Here is a 26,328-nt window from a genome sequence, read left to right as displayed (position 1 = left end):
TATTTTAAAAATAAAAAAAAATAAAAATAAAAAAAAATAAAAAATAAAAAAAAAATAAACCAATCTGTAGCTCTTTATTTTTTTTATCTTTTAAAAATGTAATTTAAAGGGCCTCCTTAAATAGTTTTTGTTTTAAAAAAATAATTTAATTGTACAATATTAATAAATAAATGTATCAACAGATTGGACAATTCTTTATTAAATTTAAAACAATTTTCCATAGTTAAAACAAAACCATTTTTATTTTTTTTCTTTTAAAATATTTTTTTTTTTTTAATTTTTTTTTTTTTTTCCAATTAATTAATTAATTAATTAATAATTCAAAAAATAATAATTTTTTTATTTAATTAATTAAAAGTTTTTTATATATATGTATATTTATTTATAAATATAATATTTATACCAATAACCATTTGTATGCACCATTAAAAATAAAAAGAAAATAAAAATAATAATAAAAAAAAAATTATTAAAAAAACTAGTTTTAAATTTTTTTTTTTTGTGAAAAAATAAAAATAATAATAAAATAATAAAATAATAAAATAATAAAATAAAATATCATATATCAAATATAAATTAATAATTATCCTAAAGTATTCATTTCACAATTGTGGTGTTATCTTATTCCTATAGTTTATATATAAATACTTTTATTTAAATTATCATATTTGTTTTCTTCATTTAGAAAAATCATATGCCAATTACTTTTTCCTTAAAAAAAAACTAAAAAAATCTTTTCAAAAAAGGTAAATTAATTTTTTTTTTTTGTTTTAAAAAAATATATATAAAAAAAAAACGGAATTAAATTGTAAGCAATGACTTTAATTTTATTAAAAAAAAAGAAAAAACTATAAAAAATATTTAAAATAAAATAAAAAGAAAATAAAATTAACTTATATTATTTTTTTTCTTTTTTCCAAATTAAAATTTTTTTTTTTGAACATTATTTTATGATACTATCAAATTTAATTCAAAATTTTTTTTTTAGAAAACGATTATAGAAAGTTTTTTTTTTAAATATACAATATAACAAATAATATAGGATCTCAAAATATAATTATAGTAATAAAATATTTAAAAAAAAAAAAAAAAAATCCTAAAACAATTTTTTTTTTTATCCAAAAAAAATGGCATCGGAAATCATTAATAATTTGTGTCAATATGTAAATTGTTGCCCACATTGTAACAATCATTTTTCAATATCGGATTTATCAACCTACGATTTAATAAAAAAATCACTTAAAGAATATGAAAAGAAATATAATATAATAGAGAATAATATTAATAATAATAACATAGACAGCAGTAATAATAGTAATATACAAAGTAGTAATAATAAATATAGTAGCAGTATTGATAATTTTTATAGTTTAAGCATAAATAATGAGCTCAATAATAATATTAATAATAATAAAAATAATAAAAATTATAACCATAATAATAAAAATGTAGAATTTAGGGATACAGTAAAAAATGAACATAGTTTATTTAATATAGATTTTAATACACCCAACGATAGTAATAATAATAACGACAATAACAACTATAATAATAATGATAATAAAAATAATAAAAATAATTTTAATAATAATAATAATGATGTTATAAATAGCAATAATAAAGAATTTAGTTCAGTAACATCAATAAATAATAGTTTTTTAAAAGAGTTATTAAAGTCATCTAAAATGGCTAGAGATGGTGATTTCACAAAAAGATTAAAGCAAAATAATAATTATAGTATTACAGAAAATGAAATTGTAAAGAATTTTAATCAAATTATTGAATTAGCAGATTCAACTTGTAACGAATTTAAAAGAATAGAAAAACAAGTTGGAAAAGAGGGTAATATAATGACAAGAGCTCATTTACCCCATGCAACTGGTTCATGGAAAGTTTGTATCGATTTTGTAAATAATCTTATTGGTGATATGATACAACCAACTGAAGAGGTTGTTAGAGTAATTGCTTCTGTAGCCAAAGGGGATTTGTCCCAAACAATAAAATTGGAATTGGGTGAAGGCAAAAAGTTATCGGGTGAATTTTTAAGAATTGCTAAGGTTGTAAATACTATGGTTCAACAATTAAAATCATTTTCATCTGAAGTTACAAGAGTTGCTAGAGAAGTAGGTACTGATGGTAAATTGGGTGGACAGGCTCAAGTCGAAGGTGTAGACGGTATTTGGAAAGATTTAACCGATAATGTAAATACTATGGCTGCCAATTTAACTGGTCAAGTACGTTCTATTGCTGAAGTTACAACCGCTGTTGCTAGTGGTGATTTATCAAAAAAAATAACATTAGATGTTAAAGGTGAAATCCAGGAATTAAAATTAACAATAAATACTATGGTTGACCAATTAAAGTCATTTTCATCCGAGGTCACCAGAGTTTCAAGAGAAGTAGGAACTGAAGGTAAATTGGGCGGTCAAGCTGAAGTTCAAGGTGTCGGAGGTGTATGGAAAGACTTAACCGATAATGTAAATACTATGGCTGCTAATTTAACTGGTCAAGTACGTTCTATTGCAGAGGTTACAACCGCTGTAGCTAGTGGTGATTTATCTAAAAATATTACAATTGATGCTGAAGGTGAAATTTTACAATTAAAGAATACAATTAATACTATGGTTCAACAATTGAAATCATTTTCATCTGAAGTAACAAGAGTAGCTAGAGAAGTAGGTACTGAAGGTATTTTAGGTGGCCAAGCTGAAGTTAAAGGTGTCGGAGGTGTATGGAAAGGTTTAACCGATAATGTAAATACTATGGCGGCTAATCTTACAAGTCAAGTACGTTCTATTGCTGAAGTTACAACTGCTGTAGCAAATGGTGATTTATCAAAAAAAGTATCTATTAATGCTCAAGGTGAAATTTTACAACTTAAAAGTACTATTAATACTATGGTTGATCAATTAAAATCATTTTCATCAGAGGTCACCAGAGTTGCAAAGGAAGTAGGTACTGAAGGTAAATTGGGTGGTCAAGCTGAGGTTCAAGGTGTCGGAGGTGTATGGAAAGGTTTAACTGATAATGTAAATACTATGGCGGCTAATCTTACAAGTCAAGTACGTTCTATTGCTGAAGTTACAACCGCTGTTGCCAGTGGTGATTTATCTAAACAAGTATCAATCGATGCTGAAGGTGAAATTTTACAACTTAAAAGTACTATTAATACTATGGTTGACCAATTAAAGTCATTTTCATCCGAAGTAACTAGAGTAGCTAGAGAAGTAGGTACCGAAGGTATTTTGGGCGGTCAAGCCGAAGTTAAAGGTGTAGATGGTGTATGGAAAGACTTAACCGATAATGTAAATACTATGGCTGCTAATCTAACTGGCCAAGTACGTTCTATTGCAGAAGTTACAACCGCTGTAGCAAATGGTGATTTATCAAAACAAATTTCTATAAATGCTCAAGGTGAAATTTTACAATTAAAAAATACTATTAATATTATGGTTGACCAATTAAAATCATTTTCATCCGAAGTCACTAGAGTTGCTAGAGAAGTAGGTACTGAAGGTATTTTAGGTGGTCAAGCTCAAATAGTTGGAGAGGGTTATGGTGTTAATGGTGTATGGAAAGATTTAACAGAGAATGTAAATACTATGGCTGCTAATCTTACAAGTCAAGTTAGAGCCATTGCCGAAGTTACCACAGCAGTAGCTTGTGGTGATTTGTCAAAGAAAATTTCCATTAATGTCAAGGGTGAATTTTTAGAATTAAAAAATACTATTAATACTATGGTTGAGCAATTAAAATCTTTTTCATCTGAAGTCACGAGAGTTTCAAAAGAGGTATGCATTTAAATTATTAAATTATAAATTATAAATTATAAATTATAAATTTAAAAATATTAATATATTCTTTTTATTTGTTATCATAGGTTGGTACCGAGGGTATTTTGGGTGGTCAAGCCGAAGTTAAAGGAGTTGGAGGTGTATGGAAAGGTTTAACCGATAATGTAAATACTATGGCTGCCAATTTAACTGGTCAAGTACGTTCTATTGCAGAGGTTACAACCGCTGTAGCTTGTGGTGATTTATCAAAGAAAATTACAATCGATGCCCAAGGTGAAATTTGTGAACTAAAGAATACCATTAATACTATGGTTGACCAATTAAAATCATTTTCATCCGAAGTTACTAGGGTTGCTAGAGAAGTAGGTACCCAAGGTATTTTAGGTGGCCAAGCTGAAGTTAAAGGTGTCGGAGGTGTATGGAAAGGTTTAACCGATAATGTAAATACTATGGCTGCCAATTTAACTGGTCAAGTACGTTCTATTGCAGAGGTTACAACCGCTGTCGCTAAAGGTGATTTATCAAAACAAGTATCAATCGATGCTGAAGGTGAAATTTTACAATTAAAGAATACAATTAATACTATGGTTCATCAATTAAAGTCATTTTCATCCGAAGTAACAAGAGTAGCTAGAGAAGTAGGTACCGAAGGTATTTTAGGTGGCCAAGCACAGGTAGAAGGTGTAGACGGTGTATGGAAAGACTTAACCGATAATGTAAATACTATGGCTGCTAATCTAACTGGCCAAGTACGTTCTATTGCAGAGGTTACAACTGCTGTAGCGTGTGGTGATTTATCAAAGAAGATTTCAATTGATGTCAGAGGTGAATTTTTAGAACTAAAAGATACCATTAATACTATGGTTGATTTATTAAATTCATTTTCATCCGAAGTAACAAGAGTTGCCTTAGAAGTAGGTACTGAAGGTATTTTAGGTGGTCAGGCACAGGTAGAAGGTGTAGATGGTGTATGGAAATATTTAACACAAAATGTAAATACTATGGCTGCTAATCTTACAAATCAAGTTAGAGAAATAGCAAATGTAACAACTGCTGTGGCGAATGGTGATTTATCAAAGAAAATAAATTTAGATGTTAGAGGTGAAATTTTACAACTTAAAATTACAATTAATACTATGGTAGATCAATTAAATTCGTTTTCATCCGAAGTAACAAGAGTTGCCAAAGAAGTAAGTAATAATTTAAACTAATTGGTTTTATAAAATTAAAAATTAATTAAAATTAATTATAATATATTTATATTTTATTTATATTAATAGGTAGGAACAGATGGTATGTTGGGTGGTCAAGCCCAGGTAGAGGGTGTTGGAGGTGTATGGAAAGATTTAACCGAAAATGTAAATACAATGGCTGCTAATCTTACAACACAGGTTAGATCAATTTCTGAAATTGCCAAAGCAGTAACAAAAGGTGATTTCACTAGAGTTGTTTCAGTTGAAGCCAAAGGTGAAATGCTACAATTAAAGGTTACAATTAATGAAATGATTCATAATCTTAAAGAAACCACAATTAAAAACACGCTTGCTAAAGAAACTGCAGAAGCAGCATCAAGGGCGAAATCCGATTTTATGGCAAATATGTCACACGAAATTAGAACTCCAATGAATGGTATAATTGGTATGACCGACTTGACATTAGATACTGAACTAACAGCTGAACAAAGAGAATATCTTACTATGGTTCAATCATCAGCAGGCTCTCTCTTAACAATTATTAATGATATTTTAGACTTTTCCAAGATTGAAGCTGGTCGTTTAGAACTAGATCAATCTGATTTTAGTTTAAGAGCCCATCTTTATGATACTCTTAAAACATTGGCCTGGAGAGCACACCAAAAAGGTTTAGAGTTGGTGTGTGACATTGCATCAGATATTCCAGATAGTTTAGTTGGTGATCCAGGAAGACTTCGTCAAATAGTAACAAATTTAGTTGGTAATGCAATCAAATTTACCTCAGAAGGTGAAGTTGATCTTGTTGTAAAAATCGATAAATATATAGATGGGGAAGTTCTTTTAAGATTCTCTGTTATAGATAGTGGTATTGGAATTCCAAAAGAAAAACTTCATTTAATTTTCGAAGCATTCTCTCAAGCGGATGGCTCAATAACCAGAAGATATGGTGGAACAGGTTTAGGTTTAACAATTTCAACACGTTTAGTCGAATTAATGAAAGGTAAACTAAGAGTAGTAAGCAAGCCAGGTAAAGGTTCAACATTTGAATTTACTGCTCAATTCCCAACCAAACCAGATTTAGATCTAGGAGAAACTCCAATTGGTGTTAAATTAAAAGATGTTCATACATTGGTGGTCGATGATAATAAAAATACAGTTAAAGTACTTTGTCAAATGCTTTTCGAGTTTGGTATAACTTCAGATTCAACTGATAATGGTCAAGATGCTTATAAAATGATGACTAAAGCTGCTCAATCCAACAGGCCTTATGAGTTTTTATTTATTGACGCTCAAATCGATACCAATATAGTGGATTTAATTTCAGAAGACCCAAAGCTTTCAAAAACAAATGTTATTATGTTAATTTGCGGAGGTGGTCAAAGAGGATGTCCCGAGAATGCATCATCTTTAATTGGTGGTTATCTTTCTAAACCAGTAAGTCCTTCAGAGATGTTGGAAATACTCCAAAAGCAAGGTATTTCTCGTCAAAGTAAAGTTTGTAAGAAAATTCAACCAATCTCTGAAATATTTGGTGATATCCTTTTGGCCGAGGATAATGTTGTTAATCAAAGATTAGCAGTACGTTTATTAGAAAAGTTTGGTCACAAAGTAACATTAGCAGAAAATGGTCTTCAAGCAGTTGCTGCATGCGAAATTAAACATTTCGATCTTATACTCATGGATGTTCAAATGCCACATATGGGTGGATTTGAAGCTACGGCACAAATTAGAAAGCTAGAATCCAATGAGGGCATTCATACACCAATCATTGCAATGACTGCACATGCTTTAGCTCGTGATAGAGTTAAATGTATTGAAGCTGGTATGGATGACTATATTAGCAAACCAATCAACCCAGATCAATTAAAGTCTATGATAGAAAAATATTTATACTTTTCAATGTCAAATATACCATTTGATCAAGCATCAATTCAAGCAGCTCAACAGGCTACCTCTTCAAATCAATTTTTAAATTCAAGTTCCACTATATATTTTAATCAATCATCTTCACCACAACAATCACTATTAACCAACTCACCAAATCCATTAATGATTAGTGATGATAATTGTATAAATGGCATTAGTACTAACAATAATAACAGAAAAACCAAACATTTGAAGAGTTCAAATTCAAGTCCAAATCTTAGCCCAAAGAGTTCACCAAATCAATCATCATCAGGAATATTATTATCTTCCTCATCATCTTCATCATTAATATCCCCAATTAAACAAAATAGAAAAAAATCGGAATCACCTAAAACCTCAACTTCATCAACGTTAAAAAGCAATATTAATAAAAACAATAATAATTTCGTTGTCGTTGTAGAAGATGACAATGATGAATTTGAAGAAGGAAAACAACAACAAACAAGAAAAAAACAACAAACATCCAAAGATAAAGACTTTAAACTACAAGCTCAATTGGTAAATAGAACAAAAAGTAAAAGAAATATAGAATTAGTCAACAATAAAGATAATAATGATGATTTGGATATTAAAATGGAAAATAATGAAACAAATCCAAGCAAAAGAAAAGAAAATGATCAATTATCTTCTCCATTAGTTCCTGCAAAAAAAAACAACACAAATAATTAAATGCTCATAATTATACTTTTTAAATGTTTAAAAATAAATTAATAAATAAAATCAAATTAATCAAATGTGTATTTGTATATATCATTATTTCCCCCCCACAAAACATAATTTTTAATTTTTTAATTTTTTTTTTTAATTTTTTCATTTTTTTTACTTTTTTTCAAATTTTTTTTTTTTTTTTTTAATTATTTTTATAATTTCACCTAAATTAATGAATTTTTAAATTAATATATTTAATATATATATAAATATATATTTATAGTTAATACATGTTAAATAATGGAGGATATAGATAAAAATAAAATTGATGTTGACTCATCAAATAAAGATATTACAGAAATATCAACCAATAATAATAATAATAACACAACTGTTGCAACATCTGAAACAACAACTATTAATTACTATGAAGACGATCAAGAGGTTGATGAAGATACACCATTAAATAAAAGTTTAAAGCAACTATCAACACAAAATACAAAACAAAGAAATAAAAAGATTTTATATACATTATGGTTTGTTGACCCAGAATGGATTGATACTCATACAGATCAACAAAATGACGATGAAAAAGATAAAGAGAATTTATCATACCAAAGATGTAAATATCAAATGTATCATATTTATATTATATTATTATATTAATATTTTTTTTTAAAAAGTTTTATTTAAAAAGTTATTAAACTATTCAAGTTTCTTAATTAAAATTCCATATTCATTACCATTAACACTATATCGTAATATTGGACAACAAACAACTAAACAAAATAATTTTTCACCACTTTATAATTTTAATCAAAACCAACCAACTTCAAAACTTTTATCAAGCTATGATGGTTCAATATTAGCATCAACAAGAAATACAGAAATTACTTTTAGAAGTTCTAATGATAATTTTTCAACAATTCAAAAAACATGCAGTATGTATTAATTAAAATTTTTTAAATAAATTGAAAATTAAAAAAATTAACTTTTTTTTCTATAGATTTATTTCAAAATGATAAAGAAAGTCAATGGCAAAGATTATGCTTTAGTCCAGATAATAATATCTTAGCATTTTCTTCAAGTGGATGTAAAATATATATCTTCTTAATTGAAAAAGAGCAAGTTCTTCATATCCTTTCACCTGGTATGTTTGGTTTAAATCCAAAAGATGGTATTGCTGATTTAGCAATTCGTCATTCAAAATGTAGTTTAGATCCTGATCAACAATGGTAATTATTAATAAAAAAATTAAAAAAAAATTTCATTTATTAATTTAATATTATTAAAGTTATGAATTGTTAATTTTAGGTTATGATATGATATTAAGAAGATTTCATATTCCAACATCATTTAATTCATTTACAATTCATCCATTTATAAGTAAAAACGAACAGTTGCCAAACAATTATAATAACAACAATAATCAAAATATTAATAATAACGATAACACAATAATAAATAGAAAGAAAAAAGATGATACCTCAGTGGAAGGTGATAATGATAGTTCAAATAGTAATACTTCAAATAATAATAATTATAATAGAATTGGTTTGGGGTGCTCACCAAATGGATTAACTATACCAAACTTTAAACAATATCATCATTCAGTAAGTTGCATGCATTTTTCACCAAAAAACAATATATTGGCAATTGGTGGCAATCGAAAATCAGCCAAATCAACAAATAGAGGTTCAAGAATTAAAGCGTATGTCTCATTTTGGAAAATTTCAGATACTGAACCATATTTTGTTTTATTAAATCCACCATCAAATGAAAATAAAAAAGATTTAAATAGTAGCACAGATACAACCTATTCAAAACCACCAACATTCAACAATAACGAAGAAGATGAAAATTTTGAAAATTTAAGTAAAACTCAAAAGGTTTGGAGAAAAATTAAATACACTTTATTTGGCAATTACTTTAAGAGTGTTATTTTACAAAAGGTTATATTTTCAAATGACGGTAAACAATTATTAGCATTGGATTTAAATGGCACAGTCTCTCTATGGAAAGTTCCTAATGAAAATATTTTAGATAGTGACAGCGACGATGATCAAGAAGATGAAGATGTATCAATTGATAATTATGATAAACCAGTTTTAGAGTCACCAAAAGTTAAAAAAACTAAATCACAAAATAATAATAACAACTCAAGCTATTATAAACCAATTAAAAGTTGGACATCAAAAGACTTGAGACCGATTTGGGATAATTCTGAAGAACCATCATTTATGCAGCAATATTCAGACAATAGAAATAATTATAATCAATATCCATTTACCTCAGATCCAAATACACCATCTTCTTCCAGTTCCACAACAAACAATGGTAATAATAATACCAGTTCAACACAAAATAGCAATATAAATAGTAATATTATTGAAAATTTAAAAACTGTAATTGATATTTCATGGTGGTCAGATAATCAAATTATTGTTGGTAATAAAGGTGGCCAATTTACAGTATTTTCAATGTTGGATAATACAAATTGTTTACTTCATGATCCAGAATTAGTATCATCAGCTCAACCACTAATATTAACAAATGCCCACAATGGTAGATTTTTTATTTTAGAAACATCCTATACATCACCAATCCAAGAAAAGGTTAGTTTACTTTCAAATTTTTCTATTCAAGATTTATATAAATCTAAAGTTAAAATACCAATGATCAAAACCTATAAATATTTATTAAGACATTTTAATGGTGGTGATGTCACTGATGACAATGATGAAGATCCATTTCATTTTAATATTTCAAGAGACAACGATGGTAAACAAAAAAGAGTTCAAAAATCAAACAATAACAAAATCAAATCAATATTTTCAAAAAATAAATCATTATCAATAAATAAAAAACAATTTAATAAAAATAATAATAATAATGAACCAATTCATTTAATACGTAGAATTATTAGATTTCAATCAACTACACCAGAGCAACTATTTAAAACAAAAGTTTCACAAAAAGAATATAATAATGCATTATTGATTGCTGAACACTATGGTTTAGATAAAGATTTAGTACATCAAAAGCGTTGGATAAAATCATTAGTTTCAAATGAATCAATTAAACAATATCTATCAAAGGTTCAAGATATTAACTGGTTGTTATGGTCATGTCATATTAGAATTCCATTAAAATTAGAATCAACAAGATTACTATTAGAGTTTGCATTAGAGAAAACCGGTGAATATATTAATCAAGATCAGTCATTAGATCAATTAAAGGATAATCAATATTTAGTTATTCACAGATTAATATTGATCAATTATTTAAACCGTTTAAAGACATATCAAGAAATTTATCAAAATGACTTTGATGCTTCAGAATTCCTTCGTTTTAGAGATTGTAGTTTAATATCTGCTGCTATGGAGTATGCTAATTTTGAAGATGTTAAAGCGGTTTCAATTCTATTTAGTTATTATAGCGATCAAGTTTTACCATATCGTTTAGATATTCTTTCAATGATCCCAGAAACTACTTTACCAGAAATTTACAAACAATTATTGCCAGATGAATTGAATGTTTGGAATCCAAAGAAATCATTACAACAAGATTGGTGTCAAAGTAAAGAAATATTCGAAAAGGTATTACAATTGGATTATAATCAACGTATGAATTCAACCTATTTAAAGAGAGCCTTATTATCACTGGGTAAAGAATATGAAGACATTAGATCTGCCAGAGATAAAAACATTAACCTTTATCAAAACAGCAATGACATTGATATCTATTCAATTGACTATCAAGAAATTGATCAAAATAATCAATACTACTATTCAAATTTACCAATTGATAATAATTCACCATCTAAAAATATTGCATCAACTATAGAGGAATGGTATAGAAAGAGATCAAAAGAAATTGATAGAAAGTCTGGTCAAATTTCCAACTCACTTCAATTAATCAATATAGCCATAAATGAAAAGAATGTTTCAAATCTTTTAGATATTCAAAGAGATTTAGAAGAATTAAACTCAATTATATATGACAATATTTCAACCAATAATGATATAGAAATCTCATTAGAAACTTACCAATCACTAAACCAATTAGAAAGAATTAAATTATTATTATCTGATTCAAATGATTCAAATGTTTACAAGTTAATTAAAAAGAGATGCCAAAAACTATTATCAATCAATCCTCATCTTTTAATTGATTTCTTTGAAACCTATTCAAAAGATAATAATAATTTAAATTTAGTAAAATCATTTTTATTAAATTATCAAAAAGAAAAATATCTATTATTTGAAAAGCAACAAAAACAACAGCAACAACAACAAGGAGAGCAACAAAGCGATCAAAAAAAGCAACAAGATGAACAACCAGATGAAGGTTTTAACATTGATATTAAAATTTTATTAAAAATTGGGTTAAATAGTATTTTTAATATTAAAAAGAAATTAAATGATAATCTTATAAATACAATGTCAAATATTATCGAAATTTTACCAGAAAGAGGAAGTTTTCAAGATAGATTGGATGATGAAACTCAGAGCTTACACGATAAAAAACATCAATACAGTTTATATGTTCAAACTATGAAAATATTGGTCAGATATCACATTGAAAAGCCAATAAGTTATTTTATCACTAATGAAACCAAAGATAATCAACAAGAAGAAATTATGTCAATTTTAACAAATATTTTCAAGTTTGCAAAAAAGAATCATTTTAAACAAGCAAATTGGAGAAATACTTTGGATGACTGTCTATCTATTAAAAGACTATCATTTTCAAATACCGATGATACCCAACTATACTGTCTGTTTGTAAAGAATTTATTATCAGAATCATTATTCTTTTTAGCAAATGAATATTTATCCAACTGTGGATCACCAGATAGAATTGAATCATTGGTTTTAAATGCTGCTAAAGAATTTTTCAACTCATCCTCTTCTTATGGCCATACAAAGAATTTGGAAGAGGCTAGATCCTGTTTAGAATTAATTAGACCACCAACAAGAAAAATATTACGTGAAATTAATTTAATTAAAGCTATTGATATTTTATATTCAACTTTTAGTTTTAATAAATTACCTGTTGAAGTTAGATTAATATTAGAGAAAGGTTTAAAATCAAATAATTTAAATTCACCAGATCAAATTACCTCACCAAAAGCATCTATTTTACAAGAAAAACAAAAAGAAACCACCGGCTCAATATTATCAATTGATATGGATGACTATAGCAAACAAGGTAGATTTGAACTAATTCAAATTCTTTTAAATAATATCAAAAATAGTTATTTAAATATTGAAACTATATTACAAATTACCGATTTAATCTCTGATTGGAATAGTGACACAATTAGTATTTCAAATAGTGGTGAATATTTTTATAATAGTGGTAATAATAGCTCAAACATTGGTACCAATGTTAATGATAAAGTTATAGTATTAGTTATTCTTGCCAAGTTTTCAATGGAAGTTAAAAAAAATTATGATATTACTTATAAAATATGTCAAAGATTAATTAAAGAAAAAGAAAACTCAAATATACCATCAACATTCAATGATATTTGGAAAATATGCTCATCACTCGCTCTTTGTCAAGATTTTGATGATATTGAAGCTAAACAAAGTCTTTTATCATTTTCTTTGCTCTATTGCGACTCTGACAGTATTTTAATATTATTACAAACTTTAGAACAATTAGAATTTATTGATGGTTTAAATCAAAATAGTACAATTTATAATCAAGATAAAAGTCAAGTTATTCAAACATTACAATCACAAAAGAATGAAATAATTAAGGAAAAAGATCAAATTAAATTAGAGCCACCATTCATTGAAACCAAAGACTCAATTTTAAAACTATTTGAACCAACATCTAAAAACTATGATGAAAGCCAAGAATTCGATCAAGAAAAAGCAAAAGAAAATTTATTAACAATTAATCAAAATTTATTATATTACTATCAACTCTTAAACTTTAATAATGACAATGCATTAACTAATAATAGCAATGGTAATAATAATAACTATATTGGTAATAATGAAATTGAATTAGTTTTATTAGAATTAGCAAAATTAACATTTCAAAATGGTGATATGAAATCTTCATTATCTTATTTATTATGTTTAAATTATAATGATGATAACAATTTTAAAATCAGCTCAAAGTTTTTCAACGACTTAATAGAAATGACCAAACTAAATGATAGATTCCAATCAAGCCAAGAAAGATGTACCAAATTAGCCTGTTACTTTTATTCCCTTAAACTATTATTATTAGAATCTCCAAAAATGTCTTTATTTTCAATTTCAATCGAATCAATTATTACAATGGCAAAAGACCTTATTAACGAACAACCTTTAGAACAAGATGGATCCCAATCAAATCAAATTAGATCACTACTATTATACTATTACAATTTAATGGTTGACTCAATTCAAGAAAAAGAATTAGCTGAAATTAATACATTTATTGATTTCAATAGATTTAAACAAGATTCAAACTATAAAATTGATACAATTTATTCTTTTGCAAAATCAAACCAAGTAAAATCTTTAAATACTGCTGTTTCTATGGCCAAAAGATATAATATCACTTTTTATCAAGTATTATTAAAACATATTGAATGGCAACTTTTAGAAAATCCTTCAGCTCCAGTATTCATTCTTTCTAGTCAAGATATTGAAGAATTAAAGAATCGTCAACATTTCAACAATACTATTCAACAATTACAAGAATTTTATAATGAAATTAATGGTACTCAGTATGATAAATTATTATATTATTTTGATTTATTACCATTAATCAAAGATCAATCTCACTCATATAAAGCTGAAAAGAAACTTTTAAACTTCTTATTAAAAAATACTACCAATAGCTCAATTCCAAACTCGCCAATTTCACCAATTTCAAAATCATCCTCAAACATACCAACAGCTTTTAGTAATAATATTTCAACAATATTAAAGAATTTAGATTTTAAACAATTATTAAATTCAAATTATAATCCAATTAATCAAGAGATAAAGTCAAGCATTACTCAAGATAATATAAGTTTCTTGAATAAACTTATTAGTATACTTCAAGAAGTTAGGGATGATGATATAATCCATACCATTTCATTAGAAAAGATGTATTTCTTTATGATCGAAAATTTAATCTCCAAAGATATTGAGAAGAATAGAGGATTATCAGTTTATTCAGTCATTTTAAAATATAGAAAAAACCTTGACGAAAATGACCTACAATCACTATACATCTCTTTAATAATCGGTCAATATTCAAGTAGTCTCTCAATCGAGAATAGAATTCAAATCATAACATTAAAAATTGGGGAATTATCTCAAAATTTCGAAAAAGAACAATTGGTAGATTTCAATTTTAATCATCAAACCCACTTGCTATTATATCAAACCATCGAAGAACATTTATTAAGTATTAAGCAATTAGAGAATATCAAAGATTTAATTGGCGGTAAAGAGTTTATCAAAAACTACGATTTAGAAATTTCTTCAAAGTTATTGGAATCCTATGATCATATCATTAAAAGTGAAGGCGCACACGACATCAACGAAGAAGATAGTTTATCAATTGAACCAATTAAAATTATAGAACTTGAAAAAGAAAAAAATGTTAAATCAATTGTATTGAAGTTATTAAGTGAACTCTCAAATAATACATCAACAACTCCATCAACTATTAAATCGATTTATATTAATTTCTATCCTTTGTCAAAGTCAAACTATTCAAAAACAAACTCCAGAATCATCAACTACTACTTAAACTATATTGATCAACTATTAATTGAAAAACCAAATAATACTCTAAATCAAATTAAACTAGTTTCAGAGCAATCAATTAAAGATAAATCATTAGAAAGCCAAGAGCAACCACCCACATCCTTAAAATTATCAATTCTAAATAAATTAAGGGATCATTGTTATAATCAAGAGAAGTCTGTAGAATTTAAAATGAATATTTTTGAAATGTTAATGAAATTAGATATGTACCCTCAAGATGAAGAAAAAGAAAAACAATTAGATTCTCAATTTATCAAACAACATAAAACCCAATCTATTATTAAGGATATATGGAAAGATACTGGTATCAATAGTTCAATATTAGATATAGAAATCACAGACACATTATCATCAGTTCCATTGTTTAATGAGTTACTAACTCATAGCAAAAATATTCAACATTTAGTAGAATTGTCAAAATTATTAATACTTTGGAATACTAATAATAATGAAAAAACCAGTGATCAAGAAAAAGAGATTAAAAATTCAAATTACAAAGAGTCAATTCTACACGAATGTTGGTTTAAATTATTTGAAAGAATTATTAAAGAATTTTCATCGAATAGTAATGAAATTATAAATGTTTTAATTTCAATTCGTACAGATCAAAAAAATAAATTCCCTATGAACCTTGACGAAGAAAAAGAATTATTAGAACTATTAAAAAATTCAAACTTCCCATTTACAACTTTGTTCAAATTTTCACTCCTTTCAAACTATGACTCAATTAAACAAACTACAATTGATACAATCAAAAACAATGGTATAACTAAGGATAATATCGATAATAACAATACCACACTTTATCAATTTAACTATTTTACAGAATCAAAAGTTAAACCAGTTTACATGGAAACAAACGATGAAAAAGTTTATAAATATATCAAACTGAATTGTGAAGATGGTACTTTGACTGCTCAAGATTTAAATTTAGAGGAAGAAACAAGTTTAAATGTTAATGATATTAGAAATTACTATTTAACAATGGAATTGTATATTAAAGAAATTACAAACGATCAACAATTATTACATTTAATTTATTCAAATGGTTTCACCCATTGCTTTGTTTCATTCGAACAATTATTTAAACCACTATTCAATATGCTATTACAATTCAATTTAGTAAATAGAAATAAAATTGACCCACAATCAACATTTACAAGTCTTCAATATACTGCCTCAATGCTCACAATTAATAAGAATTACTACCAAGCCTGCTTAATCGGTTTATTCTGGTGGAGAATCGACTATTTACCAATCCAAACGTTAGATAATTCTTTAATCCTTTTAGAGAAATTCTTTAGAAATTCCCAACAATTAATTGATCAACAAAAACTAACTTTACTTTCAAATAATTGGTCAATTTGTAAAGAAAAAATTAATCAAGCTTTAGAAAATTTAATCCAATTAAACAATTTTAGTGATGAAGAAAATATAATCGAATAAAAAAATAAATCACTTATTTGTAACTTTGATTTTTTTTTTTTAAATTTTTATTAATACAATACTATTAATTTATTTCTTTATTTCTTTATTTCTTTATTTGTTTATTGATTTATTTTTTATTGATTTATTAACCTAATGATATTGACAATCATTGGAATTACTATCGCTATCATTGTCATCGCCATTGCCATTGTCAAAGTCATCGTGTTCGTCAGAGTTATCGTGTTCATCATCGTCATCGTCATCGTCATCGTCATCGTGTTCGTCATCGTCATTGTTTTCGTCTTCGTAATTGTAATTGTCATAATTCAAACTAAATTCGTCATCTAATTCATATTCTTTTTCGAAAATTTCTAAAGCTGAAAATGTTAAATCCAATTTATTATCACGAATAAAAGTTTTAGTTTCATTGATAACTACAATAATTTTTTCATATTGTTCTGTATAACCCCCAAAATCTTTTTCTAAAATTTTTTCTACTATAAATGAACCATGGAAAAATTTTAAATAACTTGAGTAATCGTTGGACTTTAAATATGCTTGGCTCCTGTATAAAAGGATGATAACAGAGTCAATATAAAAAGTGAAGAGATTTTCTTGAGACTTGGCTAAGTTGAAATATTTTGAAAAGAATAATATACATTGATTATTAATGAGGTAATCAATTTGCGAGCTAGAACCTCCAGAAATTGCATTGATAATTGACCAAAGTATTTCACGGTTAACTTCAATATTTTGGTGTTCACCCCTTATACCTGCTTTAATTGCCTTTAAAACTATACCCTCATCTATTACTCTTTGAATTTGTGGTATACTTCCTGATGTAATATTTGATAAACAAAAAAAAGCCTCTTTTACCAATGCTACTCTTGAATTGGTTAAAAACTTTTCAAAAACAGAGAGAATATCATTATCTAATAAATGTTGTGTAACTTGATCTGAACCTGATAATAAATTACCCAAAACACGAAATCCTAAAAATTTAAAATAATTTTCACATTTAATATTAATTTTAAAAAAAAAAAAAAAAAGAATTAAAATTATATTTACCTGGTGTAATAATTTGAAGTTTTGAATTTTGTTGGACAAGCTTAATTAAAATTGGGACTAAACCAACTTTAACTATACTATCAAAAGTTTCGGCTTCACTTAGGGAATGTTCTGTTAAGAATGAACAAGCCCAAAGCGAATCGGATAATACCTCATCGTTATCTGGATATTTTAAAAGTAAATCTTTAATAACTGGTAATATAGGCTGAATATCTTCGAAACTAGGTCTTGGATTACCTCTACAAAGATTTGATACTAAAAAAAAAAGAATGTTAGTAAACTCTATTTAAATAACCCAAATACTATTATTATTAAATAAACTTGCCTGTCCATGAAATATTTGTTATTAATGAAGCTTTATTATGAGTGCTTAAAATTTCTCTAATTCTATCTATCAAACCCTCTCTTATAATCAAATCTCTATTTGCTGGAGAATCACCTACAATATTACCCAAAGCCCATATATTTTGCTCCAATAACTCTTCAGGGGTATTAAGACTTAATAAATCGATAAAAGTTTTATGGATTTCATAATCTACCATCAGAGAGGTGAAATTACTTGATGCTATATTAGTTAGTGCCCAGCTTGATTCGAATTGTATTTTTGGATCTGATGAATCTAAAAGATATTCATGTAATATTGGTACTAATCCACACTCTATTATTTCTTCCACTGGAGGACTATGTTCAACTGATAACATCTTTCTAATATCTTGAACAGCTTGGTATTTATATTTTCTATTATTAGATTTAATATTTTCTAAAATATTTGGAATTTTGGCTTTCTAAATTATAAAATGGAGAAATAAAGTTAATATTTTATTTTTTATATATATTTTAAATTAGGATTTTACAAATTCGTTCATTTTGAAGTATTAATAAATTTAAAACTAAATAAATAAATAAAGATTCTAAAAAAATGTTGCTAAAGATTAATATAAAATAAATGTTATTGTTCTTTTTATAAAAAAAAATAAATCAAAAAAAATTTAAAAAAAAAAAAAAGATTTTAATTTTTTTTTTTAAATTAATTTTTTTTTTTCTTATAAAAATAAAAAGATTTTTAAATAACCTCGTTTGAACATCAATTTAATAAACATCAAAAACCAAGACGAATAATATCCGTTTTAGTAAATTAGTACTTTAACTGGGTCGTCTAATCCAACAACAGAACATTTGTTTACCATTGGGTGTCTATTAATTGAGTTTTCAATTGATTCTTCTCTTATCATTGAACCACAAACTGATAACGAGTTATATAGAAATATCCATCATCCAAATTACCATTATCACCAGTTTATAAATTCTATGGTTTATTGATATAAATCTTCATTCTTATATAAAGTGGTTATGAACCAAGGGAAAAGGTTTTTTTAACCTCTTCACCGTTACTATTTAATATAGCGATGTTATAGATAGGTAAAGGTTTACTTACAAAACAATCTCTATGAAAACTATTTTGGTGGGTACATAAGAATACCCCAACCAGACTCAGATGAAAATAACTGATTGTTTAAAGTATTATTACAATTAATGATAGTTGGGTGCAATTTATCACCTACTAAATAAATATTTAGATGATTAAATTGTTGAATTTATTTTCATATTTATTCATTTATTATTTATTTGTTCTCTATAAAAAATGAAACAAGGATACAAAGTTTTAAATAAAAAAGATAAACATTTTTTAGAATCCAAGCAAACTATAACATCGAAAATTTAAGAGATAGAAATATATGAAGGAAAAAAAAGTATTTACAAATTAAAACCTGGTAGTTTTTTTTAAATTCTAATAATATAGTTTATTTCTTTCTTTTAAAGATTTCTTAAGAATATCTGTTTTTTATCCTATGTAAAATTTTTTTAATTTTTTTTAATCTAACGTGAAGCCCTCATCTTTTTAAACTTCACAAAGGATATTTTTATAACTTTTATTGTAATTTTAGACCTCAGGGATGATATTGATTACATTCTTCAAATGGTCTATTCTGAATTTACTATTATTATAAAACTTTAAATCCCAATCAATTTGATCATTTTCTTTTCTTTGTGCATTAATTTTTTGGCAATACAATGTTAATATTGAAAATAAATACACTTCTGAAATTACTAATTAGTTTCTTAGGTAATATTATAATTGGACCAAAATAAAATTTATTTTAAAACTATTTGATATTCTACAAAACATTTTGAGAAATTAAATTATAAAATAATTCTTAAATAAAAATTATTTTTTGTTTATATTGAAAATATAAAAAAAAAAAAAAAAAAAAAATTAATTGAATTGATTAAAAAAAAAAAAAAAGGTCATTAAATAACCTACAAACATTTTTTATAAGAAGAATTTTATTTATTGCCAAAATATAAATTATCAATAAAATAACCCACCTCGATTTAAACCAAAAAAAAATAAAATAAAAAAAAAAAATATTTATGATATTGATTTTTTTTTTTTTTTTTTCAAATTATTATAAAATTTTAAAACCAACTATAAAAAAAAAATTTTTATAATAATTTAATTATTACATCGCCCTGGGGTTTTTTTTTTTTTTTTTGTAAATATTTTTTTTTTTTATTTTTAATTTTATTTTTTATATTAAATTTTTTTTTTATTTTTTATTTTTTTTAATTTCAACTTTTTTAATTTATTTATTTATTTATATATTTATATATATAATATTTTTTTTTTTTTTTTTTTTTCTTCTTTAATTAAGATTTAGTATTTAAAAAAGAAAGAAAATGGCCTCAAATTTTTCAGCCAACGAAATCAACGAATTTAGAAAGATCTTCGAACAATTTGATGAAAATAAAGATGGATCAATTAGTGCCATCGAATTAACCAAAATGTTAACCCAATTAGGTGAAAAAGTTACTGGTGTTCAAGTTCGTGATATGATCAAAGAAGTTGATACTGACAATAGTGGTACTATTTCATTCGATGAATTCTTAACTGTTATGGCTACTACCAAGAAAAACTCAACATCAAACTCTCCAGCCTTTGCCTCAGTCGTCAAGAAAGTTGGTCAAGTTAATACTATCAGTGGTTACTCTGGTTCAACTGCTTCTGGTGTTACCCACTCCTATTCTGATGAAGAAAAAGTTGCCTACATTGATTGGATCAATAATTGCTTAGCTAAAGATGCTGACTTAAAAGGTAAACTTCCAATCTCAGAAGATGGTGATAAATTCTTCCAAGCATGTCATGATGGTCTTTTATTATGTAAATTAATTAATGATGCTGTTCCAGATACAATTGATGGTAATTATTTTTTTATTTTTTTTTTTCAATATATTTCAGAAACTAATTAAAATTTTTTATTTTTTTTTTTAAATTTAGAACGTGTTTTAAATAAGAAAAATTTAAATGCTTTCAGAATTAATGAAAATCAAGTTTTATGTATTAATTCAGCCAAAGCTATTGGTTGTAATGTAGTAAATATTGGTGCTGGTGATCTTGCTGAAGGTAGAGCTCATTTAATTATGGGTCTTACATGGCAAATTATCAAAATTGGTCTTTTTGCTCGTATCAATTTAACCAATCACCCAGAATTATACCGTCTCTTAAAACCAGGAGAAACCATTGAAGATCTCTTAAAACTTCCAGTTGAAGAAATTCTCTTACGTTGGTTCAACTATCACTTAGAAGCCGCTGGTTCAACCCGTAGAGTTAAAAATTTCTCAGGTGATATCAAGGATTCAGAATGTTACACTGTTCTCTTAAAACAAATTGCTCCAAAGAATGCTGGTGTTGATACCCGTGCCCTTAATGAATCAAATCCAGAAAAGAGAGCTGCTATTGTATTAGAAAATGCTGATAAAATTGGTTGTAAGAAATTCCTCAAACCAAAAGATATTGTTACTGGTTATCAAAAACTCAATTTAGCTTTCGTTGCCAATCTTTTCAATACCCATCCAGCTTTAGAACCAGTTGAAGATGTTGTTATCATTGAAGAAACTCGTGAAGAAAAGACTTTCCGTAACTGGATGAATTCTCTTGGTGTTGATCCATTCGTCAACAATCTTTATGAAGGTGTTCATGATGGTCTTGTCCTCATTCAATTATTCGATAAGATTTACCCAGGTCTTGTTAATAAATCAAGAGTCAACTATCCACCATATAAAGCTATGGGTGCTGAAATGAAAAAACTCGAAAACTGTAACTATGCTATTGAATTAGCTAAAAACTGTAAATATAGTGTTGTTGGTATCGATGGTAAGAATGTTTTCGATAAAAACAAGACTCCAATTCTTTCTGTTACTTGGCAATTAATGAGAGCTCATGTTCTCTCAGTTTTAACTCAAATCTCTGGTAGTGACAAACCAATTGGTGATGGTGAAATTGTCGAATGGACCAACCAAGCTCTCAAAGGTGCCGGTAAGAAAACCATTTCTGGTTTCAAAGATCAATATATTGCCTCAGGTATTCCAATTTTAGATTTTATTGAAATTATTAGACCAGGTACTATTGACCCATCACTCGTTACCTCATCTGGTTCAGAAGCCGATAACTTATTAAATGCTAAACTTGCTGTTTCATCTGCTCGTAAGGTTGGTGCTGTTGTTTTCGCTCTTCCAGAAGATATTGTTGAAGTTAAACCAAAAATGGTTATGACTATTTTTGCTGGTCTTATTGCTGTCCAAAGATCCAATTAAAATATTTAATTTATTATATTTAAAAAAAAACCAAAAATAAAATTGTTGTTACTTTTAGATTAAAATTTTTTTTTTTTTTTTTTTTTTTTTTCTAAAAATAAATTATTTTAAAACATAAAAAACTAATAAACAGTCGATTCTTATGGATTTCAAATTTAAAATTTTTACAAAAGGGTGTTGGCTAATAATATTAAATGATTGTTGACAATATATTGTGCAAGGTCTTTTTTTATTTTTTTTTTTTTTTTTTTAAAAATATCAAAATTTTTTTTTAAATAAAATTTTAATTTTTTTTTTCTTTTTTTTTTTTAATTACAAAATTAAAAATTTAATTTTTTTTGTATTTATATATTATCTTTTTTTTATTTATACAATAATATAATGCAAAACCCATCAAATCCACCACCAGCCGGATCAGCAGCTGATCACTACAGCCAAATGCCAGTTAAAGTAAGTTAATTTAAAAAATATTTTGTTGTAATTAAAATTTTGATTAGTTACCTTTCACATCCGATAACTTTTTTTTTTTTTTTTTTTAAATGGTTTATATTATTAATTATACAAATATACTGACTAACAAACAAATTATAATTGCAGGTAATTCCATCACCAAATGGCCAACCAACTCCAGGTGCCTATCCACCACAACAAGGTGCTCCAGGTCAACCATTACCACCATATCCAGGTCAACAACCACCACAACAAGGTGCTCCAGGCCAATACCCACCACAACAACCACAACAAGGTGCTCCAGGTCAATACCCACCACAACAACCAGGTCAAGCTGGTCAGTATCCACCACAACAACCGGGCGCCTACCCACCACAACAACCAGGTCAAGCTGGTCAATATCCACCACAACAACCACAACAAGGCCAATACCCACCACAACAACCAGGTGCTCCAGGTGCCTATCCACCACAACAACCAGGTCAAGCTGGTCAATATCCACCACAACAACCACAACAAGGTCAATACCCACCACAACAACCAGGTGCTCCAGGAGCCTATCCACCACAACAACCATATCCAGGTCAACCACAACAACAAGCTGCTAAACCATATCCAGGTCAACCACAACAACCAGGTGCTCCAGGAGCCTACCCACCACAACAACCACAACAAGGCCAATACCCACCACAACAACCAGGTGCTCCAGGAGCCTATCCACCACAACAACCAGGTGCTCCAGGTGCATATCCACCACAACAACCAGGTGCTCCAGGTGCCTACCCACCACAAACAGGTGCTGTTCAACCATATCCAGGTCAAGGTTACCCACAACAAGCAGGTGCATATCCACCACAACAAGCAGGTGCAGTTCAACCATATCCAGGTCAAGGTTACCCACCACAAGCAGGTGCTTATCCACCACAACAACCATATGGTTACTCAACTACTTCAACTACAGCCTATCAACAATATCAACAATATCCAATGGGCGCATACCCACCACAACAATATTCAGCCTATCAAACAACCACTGTTGGTTATGGTGCCCAATCAATTGCTGCATCACCATACGTTAGAGGTTCATACACCTATGGTTCAGCATATTCAAGAACTGCTACTTTTGTAGTTCCAGTTGGTTTACCAGCACATCTTGTCACAAAAATGATGCAAGCTAGCGCTGCTTTTAGAATTCATGATTACAATTGCAGTGGTACTTTATCTAAAAAAGAATTCAAAAAATGTCTCAAACATTTAGGTGTTTATTTCTCAAAGGGTCAAAATAAAATGTTATTCTATCAAATTGATAGGGATTATTCAGGTTCAATTTCCGAACGTGAGTTCTGTGAATGGTAAGTATTTAATTTAATAATTGATGAAATATTTTAATTTCAAATACTAATTTTCAAATTTTTTTACTATAGGTATGTTGCATGTTATTAAATTAATAATATGAAAAAAAAAAAAAAATTATTTTATGGTATATATTGTATTATATTTTTAAGGAACAAATAAAATTTTTTAATCAAATAAAATTTATAAATGAACAAATGTAAATATTTTGTTTTCAACTATTTTTTTTTTTTAAAAAAAATATTTATTTTTACTTTTTTTTTTTTATTAAAAAAATATCATCATTTTATTTCCTAAATATAAATATAAATATAAATTATATTTGATTAAGAGAGTGAAAATTTGGAGTGTGTCTTAAATAAATACTCAAATAAATATTCAGATTGTTTTTTCGAGAAAAAACACCCAAAAAATTAAAAATTATTTTTTAATTTTTTTTTTAAAGTTTTTTTTAAATATTTTATTTTTTATTAAAAAAAAATTTTCATTTGGTTAATTAAAATAATAATAATAGTGTATATTCAAACAATAGTTAATAGTTAAATTGTAAAATAAAAATAATAAAATAATAAAAATGGACTCATTAATCTTTGATAAACTTTTAGTCATTGAAGAGGATAAAATAGAAGAAGATTTCTTTTGTAATATTTGTAATAATATTATGTTTAAAAATTATCAATGGTATGCACAAATATATACATACATAAATACAAACATATTTTAATAACTATTTATTAACTTATATTTAGTACAAATGGTCATATTTATTGTGTATCATGTACAGAAGCAATTAAAAGTAAAAATACTGGTTGTCCAGAATGTAGAATCGATTTAGGTAGTATTTCAGTAAATAGATATTTAGAAAGACAAATTAATAAATTAAAGGTACTTATAAATATTATATTAATAATTATAAAGATTTTCAATATTAATACTTTTTTAAATAAATAAATAGATCTTTTGCCCAAATAAGTTTTATAATACAAAAGATTACATTGCAGACGAGGAATTTGGATGTAGATTCGAATGTTCTATAGATGAATTAGAGACACACATAAAGAATTGCGAATTTTCATTTATCAAATGTCCAATAAATGAAGAGTGCGAATTAGTTAGAAAGAATTTACTTGATGAGCACATTAAAGAGTGCGACTCCAAAAGAATAGAATGTGAATTATGTAAAGCAAGTATTTTAAGAGTAAATTTAAAGAAGCATTATCAAACTGATTGTCTTCAATACACGGTAACATGTAGATGTGGTTCAAAAGTTAAAAGAGAATTTTTACCAATACATTATGCAAATGAATGTGCTAATGAAATGGTAGATTGTATTTATGGTAAACTAAATGGAGGCTGTAAAGGAAAGGTTCAAAGATCGGAAATGGATAAGCACTTATTATCATCTGCTCATCACCAAACAATAGTTAACTCTTTTGTTTCGCTTAGAGAAGAATTAGAACTAGAAAAAAAGAAACTAAATCTTTGCCATACAAAGTTCCAAGGTCAATGGAAAATAGAAAATTGGAATAATAAATTCTGTGTCCAACCAAAAGGTTATGTTTTAAGATTAAACTTTTCAATTGGTAACCGTCCACTTTGTCTTCAATTATATCCAAGTACTTATTAAAAATATTATTATTATTTAAATCTATAAATAACTAATTTTTTTTTTTTATAGATGGTCAAACCAATGATAATAAAAATAGCTCTTTATATTTGTAGGTTTTATTAAATATTAGTTTAAATTTTAATTTTATAATACTAATAGTTTTATGATAATTTATTTTTAGGTATAATTATTATGACCTTCCAATTTCATGCAACTTTACATTTGAGGTAGTTGCTGGGAAAGATGGTATTAAAAAAGAGACAGTTAATAGCTATATACTTACAAAGAATGGAAAGGGATGGGAAGATTTCATTTCAGCAGCAAAGAAAGAATCATTTGGCCACACCCTTATTATCAATTTTAAAGTAAAGATTACCTCGCTTGTTCATCAATATTTTAATAAATAAATATCTTTTTTTTATATGATAAAAAAT

General features: G+C 26.6%; 6 protein-coding genes across 6 annotated transcripts; 5 read left to right on the top strand and 1 right to left on the bottom strand.

Moving 5' to 3' along the window:
- Positions 1-1,127: 1,127 nt before the first annotated feature.
- DHKJ (uncharacterized protein) lies at positions 1,128-7,582 on the top strand (the record flags this gene model as incomplete). The annotated part of the gene is made up of 4 exons (XM_003289161.1): positions 1,128-3,791; positions 3,881-4,984; positions 5,075-7,263; positions 7,360-7,582. The coding sequence occupies 4 exons, from the start codon at positions 1,128-1,130 to the stop codon at positions 7,580-7,582; spliced, it is 6,180 nt and encodes a 2,059-aa protein (XP_003289209.1).
- Positions 7,583-7,861: 279 nt separating this feature from the next.
- On the top strand, positions 7,862-16,779 carry DICPUDRAFT_153539 (uncharacterized protein; the record flags this gene model as incomplete). The annotated part of the gene is made up of 4 exons (XM_003289160.1): positions 7,862-8,183; positions 8,245-8,502; positions 8,568-8,796; positions 8,856-16,779. 4 exons carry the CDS (start codon positions 7,862-7,864, stop codon positions 16,777-16,779), a joined length of 8,733 nt encoding a protein of 2,910 aa, XP_003289208.1.
- A 132-nt stretch (positions 16,780-16,911) lies between these two features.
- Positions 16,912-20,158, bottom strand: DICPUDRAFT_153538 (uncharacterized protein; the record flags this gene model as incomplete). Its single annotated transcript, XM_003289151.1, has 4 exons — positions 16,912-17,753; positions 17,830-18,068; positions 18,151-18,614; positions 20,153-20,158. The coding sequence occupies 4 exons, from the start codon at positions 20,156-20,158 to the stop codon at positions 16,912-16,914; spliced, it is 1,551 nt and encodes a 516-aa protein (XP_003289199.1).
- Positions 20,159-20,485: 327 nt separating this feature from the next.
- On the top strand, positions 20,486-22,547 carry DICPUDRAFT_92251 (actin bundling protein). Its single transcript, XM_003289159.1, has 2 exons — positions 20,486-21,088; positions 21,167-22,547. The coding sequence occupies exons 1-2, from the start codon at positions 20,569-20,571 to the stop codon at positions 22,480-22,482; spliced, it is 1,836 nt and encodes a 611-aa protein (XP_003289207.1). The 5' UTR covers positions 20,486-20,568; the 3' UTR covers positions 22,483-22,547.
- A 316-nt stretch (positions 22,548-22,863) lies between these two features.
- On the top strand, positions 22,864-24,288 carry DICPUDRAFT_88400 (uncharacterized protein; the record flags this gene model as incomplete). Its single annotated transcript, XM_003289158.1, has 3 exons — positions 22,864-22,932; positions 23,080-23,476; positions 23,579-24,288. 3 exons carry the CDS (start codon positions 22,864-22,866, stop codon positions 24,286-24,288), a joined length of 1,176 nt encoding a protein of 391 aa, XP_003289206.1.
- A 571-nt stretch (positions 24,289-24,859) lies between these two features.
- On the top strand, positions 24,860-26,301 carry DICPUDRAFT_79968 (uncharacterized protein; the record flags this gene model as incomplete). The annotated part of the gene is made up of 5 exons (XM_003289157.1): positions 24,860-24,966; positions 25,035-25,170; positions 25,241-25,901; positions 25,964-26,003; positions 26,076-26,301. 5 exons carry the CDS (start codon positions 24,860-24,862, stop codon positions 26,299-26,301), a joined length of 1,170 nt encoding a protein of 389 aa, XP_003289205.1.
- Positions 26,302-26,328: the final 27 nt, after the last annotated feature.

Source organism: Dictyostelium purpureum (assembly GCF_000190715.1).
Source record: "Dictyostelium purpureum unplaced genomic scaffold DICPUscaffold_164, whole genome shotgun sequence".
Taxonomy (NCBI): domain Eukaryota; phylum Evosea; class Eumycetozoa; order Dictyosteliales; family Dictyosteliaceae; genus Dictyostelium; species Dictyostelium purpureum.
The sequence above is the reverse complement of the archived record's forward strand: the minus strand, read 5'-3'. Positions and strand labels throughout refer to the sequence as shown.